Genomic DNA, 3,155 nt, shown 5'->3' with positions numbered 1-3,155 from the left:
GGGTTTACAATCTAGCTTCAGTGCATTCTCCTTCTTTCCCCACTGTCCACGTCCCCAGCCCGATCCGGGGAAGGCTCAGGCCCTAGACCGACATTCGGCAGCAGCGCCCAAGCCCTCACCGGCCATACAGCCTGCCCTGTGTACGTGAACCCCTACTGCACCACCACACCGTACCACCTCTGGCAGCTTTTTGCGACGTCGCGCGCACCCACGGTCCCGCCCCTGTGACGCGTTCTTCAGGGGGTGGGCCTGCAGGGGCTCCGCCTCCGCCTCTGTGATTGGTTGTCGTGCTGTCACCATGTCGCGGGAAGCAGGCAGGGTGTGTATGTGTGTGTATGTTTGCGTGCAGGGTTTGCTTTGTCATTCGTACCCCCATCGCGCGCTGATGCGGCCGGCTTGACCAAGCGCTCCAGGATACCCCAAAACGGCCCCCGCCGTTGTTCCCGGGATGCGCCCGGGCAGGGAGGATGCTGCAAACGCCTTACATAATGACGCGAGTGACTGAAGCACATGTTAGCGCAGGAGCACCACATGCCGCAGACCCAGGCCTCCCGATTTAATATATTGCTAGCTGATAGCCTATAATACACTATAGCACGGTATGCTTTAGTATGAATCATAATTCAATGAAACGCAATCTAATAATAATAAAGTGTACCTTCGCAACAAGGCAGAATATAGGATGTTATATTTATAGGGCCTATTTATAAGACTCTATTTAATTCTTTTTTGATAGGTCCAGCCCTGAACCCAGGCACCATAGTGATTGGTGCATTCTTCTGTCCTTCAAAGAGGCGGGTTCTAGAGTCCGTTTTGCCTCAGTGGGCTTTGGGATTGGCCGGCAGTATGAAGGTGCTGCCTCTGATTGGTCCCGAAGGCCGTCCGTCGGAGCCGTGGAGGCGGGGCAGGCGGCTGGCTGGTGCTGGGGCGGGCGGGCCCCGGAATTGTCATTTCTTTGTTTCCGAAGGCGGAGGAGGCTCTGAACCCCCCCTTCTCGTCCCACCCCCTCCCCCCGGGTGCTGGTTCCATGTCTGTGTGACCAGCCCCAGGGGTAGAGTCCAGGCCCGAAGTGGGGCGGGTCGGCGGCGGCGGCTGGGGTGAGACGGCGGCGCGGGCACCCGGCCCCCCAGAGGGAGGATGAAGCGGCGGAACGCCGACTGCAGTAAGCTCCGCCGCCCCCTAAAGCGGAACCGGATCACCGAGGGCATCTACGGCAGGTGAGCGGCGGCGCCTCCGCCTCCGTCGGACTCAGGCGCCGCGGCCCCTGGCCAGCTTCAGAGGGGCCCGGCTCCGTTATGTAACCCCGACTAGGCCGCATGCCCGTTCTGGGGGCTCTCCAGAGGAGCGCTGCCCGGGGGGCCACTCGCTGGCCCGCCGGGGGGCCGCCCCGGGGGCGCGGGGCGTGGCGAGGGCTGGGCTGGGAGGGCGCGTCGCGAGCTCGGGTGTGGGAGCCGCCGCGCCGCCGTTGGGAGGGCCGGGCCCTGCCGGGGGGAGGGGCAGCGAGCCCCCTCCCCGCCGGCACCGACCGGCCCTAGGGCAGCTCCTGGGGTGGCTGGCCGCCGCTGCCCCCAAATCCGCTCTTTCCTGGGAGTTTGCTGCCCGGAGCTGGGAGGCGAGGCGCGTGGACCATATGCACTGGGGGTGGGGGGTGGGGGTGGGCTAGGCTAATTCCACCCGCCTCGCTCCCCGGCTAAAGTTAGGAGCTGACAGTGGCCCCTCTGCCCCTTGGACTGCCGGCAAACTGAGTTGTTGGCCACGTTGACTCTTCTTTCATCTTCTACTTCTCTTACGGGATGTCAAACTTGGCACTGTAGACTGAGCCAATACCCCCAAATCATGCCCTGTGGCCTGGTTCCAGACTCAGAGAGGGCTGATGAGCATTTTCTCAGCCAATGCTGTTTTGATCCTTTCAAGCAGATCATTGTCCTCAAACCTTTTACTAGGAATTTTCTCTAAAACTCGCTTATCCAACTTCCTCCCCTCCCCCAAAGAAAAGCCGTGTCCCTTTAAATAGACATTAAATTCATTCTGAGGGTGAGAAAGACAACAGGTTCATGGGACAACTTAGTGACAATGATAGCTGCTCCAAGCCGAATTTGTGTACGATGGTTCTTGTGACTTCTGAATGGTACTTGCCTTGATAAAGAAATTATTTCAGTGGAGAAGTAATTAGTTGGCAAAGGAGAATTCTCAGCGTGCACATTAATTGAGTCCTCATGGTGTTATACCTTTTAGCTCTTTTAGCTGTGGGACTTAGAGGTGACTGATGACACCAGAGTTGTCTTGGCATAACTGTACACTTTGCACATGCTGTTGTTTACACATATGGAATGAATACTTTCCATAAGCAACTGGTGTAAACATTTGGGGTTGTCTTCTGTCTTTCAAGTTTAAAAGCATTAGGAAATCAAAGTAAAAAGTTTTTGGAAATGTAATGAACCATTGTTGTTGCTAAGTGCGGGGGAAGTCGGTTCCAACTCATAGCAACACTGTATAGGGTTTCCAAGACTTTAAATCTTAACAGGGAGCAGAAAGCTTCCTCTTTCTTCTTCCTAGCTGTTGGAGGGCTTGAGCCTTGGATCTTGTGGCTTGCAGCCCAGTGCTTATCGTATAGGAACCACATCATAGGAATAATTAATTCATTCAAGAAATACACTGTTGGAGCGATGGAGCAGCTGGGGACTTTAGATCCAGAGAGGGAGAGGGACTGTGTGCTGAAGACAGGGGCCGTGTAGAGGGCTGGCTTGTAGGGTATACCCTTTGGTTAGTTGATGATGCATGGAGGGGATTGTAACCATGGCAAGAAAATGATATACGATAGAATGAATGTAAAACTAATGTTCTCCCATGTAAACTATCACATAATTCACAGTAAAACATTAAAAAAAAAAAAAGAAAGAAAGAAATACACTGTTGTTGCTATGTGCCCTTGAGTCAGTTTTGACTCATAGGGATAGGGTTTCGGAGGACTGGCTGGTTAGTTTGAACCACCGACCTTGTGGGTAGCAGTCTAGTGCTTATCTTATAATGATATTTATATCTATACATATGTTGTTGTTAAGTGCTAGCTAGTCAGTTCTGACTCATAGCAACCCTGTATAGGGTTTCCAAGGAGTGGCTGGTGAACTTGAACTTCTGACCTTGTGGTTCAAATT

At 54.0% G+C, this 3,155-nt stretch overlaps 1 protein-coding gene across 2 annotated transcripts in view; it reads left to right on the top strand.

Moving 5' to 3' along the window:
* Positions 1-977: 977 nt before the first annotated feature.
* Positions 978-3,155, top strand: part of TMEM57 (transmembrane protein 57) — a 92,756-nt gene continuing 90,578 nt past the window's right edge. The window contains exon 1 of one of the 2 annotated variants that reach the window (XM_006862278.1): positions 978-1,217. In XM_006862278.1, the coding sequence (XP_006862340.1) occupies positions 1,138-1,217 (80 nt within the window). In that variant the 5' untranslated portion in view covers positions 978-1,137. The remainder of the gene's footprint in view (positions 1,218-3,155) is intronic. The other variant, XM_006862279.1, reaches the window with a different exon arrangement.

This window comes from Chrysochloris asiatica, unplaced genomic scaffold (assembly GCF_000296735.1).
Source record: "Chrysochloris asiatica unplaced genomic scaffold, ChrAsi1.0 scaffold00047, whole genome shotgun sequence".
Lineage (NCBI taxonomy): Eukaryota > Metazoa > Chordata > Mammalia > Afrosoricida > Chrysochloridae > Chrysochloris > Chrysochloris asiatica.
Note: the sequence above shows the minus strand (reverse complement) of the source record. Positions and strands in the feature narration are given on the sequence as shown.